Source organism: Humulus lupulus, chromosome X (assembly GCF_963169125.1).
Source record: "Humulus lupulus chromosome X, drHumLupu1.1, whole genome shotgun sequence".
In the NCBI taxonomy this organism is placed as follows: domain Eukaryota; kingdom Viridiplantae; phylum Streptophyta; class Magnoliopsida; order Rosales; family Cannabaceae; genus Humulus; species Humulus lupulus.
In genome coordinates, this window is record NC_084802.1 from 100207388 (window position 1) to 100210171 (window position 2784).

The window sequence follows — 2784 nt, forward strand, 5'->3', positions numbered from 1 at the left end:
TCAGAAGCACCTGGAGTGTGATCAGGAACCAATGGAGACTCATTAGGAGAAACAGACCCTGGATGAGATGCCTTGGACCCAGACAGATGCACCAATACAGTCTCTCGAATAGAAGATACCATTTGAGACATGGATGCCTCAAATTCCCTCTGACGTTTGTGATCTTCGTCATATCTCTTCTCAAATGTTGCAAACCGATTTACAAATTGGACTTGCTAACTGGAGGGAGCAAGGCCTTTGATCGTTGTGCCAGATGCAACTGGAGGCGGAGAAGATGGATCTGGAGTGGACGAGGTAGGAGGCAGAACCTGGTTGGACTTAAGAGCTTTGCAAGACTTGCCAAAGGATGGAACAGCTGAAGGCACATCATGAAGAGTCAGTTGCGGACCACCTCTTAAGGCAATTTGATGAACCAGACAAGGAAACGAGAGAACATTCCTTGTTCCCGTGGCTAAAGTAGTGTCCACAATCTTTCCAAAAATAAGGGCAGGAAAATCAATAGAGACCCCAGTACCAACAGCAAATAGGAACTTACCAATCTCAGTTGTGATGGAAGTGGTATGAGTATTTGGAAACCAGTTATTCAAGGCAATGCGATGAAGCACCTTGTAAAAATGAGATAAAGCCGGAACAGGAAGATCACCATTACCCCATTCAAAAGAATCAGAACCAGTAAGAGCAACCCCCATTTCGAGCTTAGATGGTGTAAATTGAGGATTAAAGTCAGGAGACAACTCTTTTCGAACAGACAACACCCTGGACACAATGGAGGGGGGAAAAGGAAAACGTTTTCCCCGAATGTAGGCTCAGTACTTGAGAGCACTCTTTTCACTAATGATCCTTTTATCAATATTGGCATAGAACTCACGGACAAGTGTTGGACAAGGTGGTTTGAGATTGGTAACAGTGTTGAGCCACCCCCGAGATTCTATTAAGGCTTTATGGAGGGGAAAATCATCAATAGCAACATTATATTCAAACCACAATTTTCTCTGAGAAACCTCATCCCTATAACGCATTAGTTTATGGTCCGAGCAAAAAGGATGGGTAGGCTGACTATGGTATAGAGTGGTATTGGTTGGAGGGACAGAGGAGGCAGCTGGAGCCCTAGAAGTTTTTTTTGGTCGCTTAGGCGGAGACTTTGGTGAAGACAGAGGTGTTTTTCTTTTCGACGATGGGGTGGGTTTGGATGTGGAGGGTTTGGAGGGATTGGGTGAGGACAGTTGGGTGGATGGACTGGACGAGGCAAGAGACGACCTAGTAAAACGTTTAGGAAAGGAACTAGGTGGAGAGCTCATACCTTTGGATGAAGGAGGCGAACCCGTGGTGGACGAGGACGACGGTGAGGGTGACCGTACTGGAGGCGAAGCCGTGGGTGAAGGAGGCGACAGCTGAACGGGAACAATGGCCACAGACATTGACTGGGAAGACGCCGGAGGAGGGGGAGGCCGAAAAGGCTGATTGGCATTTTTGGTTTTCACCATTTTTTGTAAAAAAAAAAAAAACTAAGAAGAAGAAGAGTCGGACTCTAAACATAAATGAGGAGGCAAAAAGAATAACACTGTTCAAATATATAGGCGTGAACAACAAAAAAAATGAAATGACTCATTTACCCTTTTCCTTTGAAATTTTTTTTATTTATTTTTGTTGTTTAGAACTCAACAGACTAACAACTTTCCCAAAAATGAATTACAAAAACAAAAAAAAAACTAAGAAGAAGAAGAGTCGGACTCTAAACATAAATGAGGAGGCAAAAAGAATAACACTGTTCAAATATATAGGCGTGAACAACAAAAAAAATTAAATGACTCATTTACCCTTTTCCTTTGAAATTTTTTTTATTTATTTTTGTTGTTTAGAACTCAACAGACTAACAACTTTCCCAAAAATGAATTACAAAAACACTCATGCAACTCAATTAAATGGACTCACACCAAAAAAAAAAATTTGATATTAGTGTATGACAGATGAGACTATTACAGATCCAAGCTGAGTATCTTAATTAAAAATGAAGCAGAAGACTCACACAAAAACCATTGATGCAAAAAGAACATTTTAAAAAAATTGCATGCCTGATCAATATTAGAAAAGAATGCTATAAACATCACAGTATTAGCCCCAAGCAACATAGGACAGCTTAGCTTTATGAGAAAATCAAGGCACATACCTCACTCTTGATTTGCAAACAGAAGACCCTCAGCCAGAATTTTTCATGTGTGTGTGAAGATGTCCTCATGTGAGCTTTGATGCACATAAAGCAGAAAGCTCACTCACTCTTGATTGAATTTTTTTTTTTTTTTTTTGAGGTAAAAACAACTCTTTTTATTTGCTCACTCTGAGTTTTTCAAGATCAACCAGCTACCGCTTTCACTCCTATCGAGAGATGTAGCCGTCTCCTTAGGTTCAAGCATGTACCAAGTGGAAGGAGCAAACTACCCGAGGTACATATTTACTGAAAGACAGCTCTTCCCATTGCATCTAGATAAGGTAGCCTTTTTAGCTGGGAGGAACTCAGCTGAAGATCTTTGTCTAGATGATCAAGTGAAGGATGTACTCCTGACCAAATCAATAAACCAGAAACCACAACTGCAGGGGACAAAAACTGTGAGCCATAGACAAAAAAAAAAAAAATGTGATCAGACAAAACAAGAGAACTCTCAGATGGTACAGAGACCTATACTTTGTCTCAAATGAATGTAGGTTTTTGCATCAAGAGCCTTGGTGAATAAATCAGCCAGTTGTGCATTTGTAGGCACATGAGAAATGGATAACAACTTAGACTCA

At 40.8% G+C, this 2784-nt stretch overlaps 1 protein-coding gene across 1 annotated transcript; it reads right to left on the reverse strand.

Annotated features, from left to right (window-relative positions):
- Window positions 1–806: 806 nt before the first annotated feature.
- LOC133806102 (proline-rich receptor-like protein kinase PERK9) lies at window positions 807–1484 on the reverse strand. Its single transcript, XM_062244234.1, has one exon. It carries the CDS (start codon window positions 1482–1484, stop codon window positions 807–809), a length of 678 nt encoding a protein of 225 aa, XP_062100218.1.
- Between the last annotated feature and the right edge of the window lie 1300 nt (window positions 1485–2784).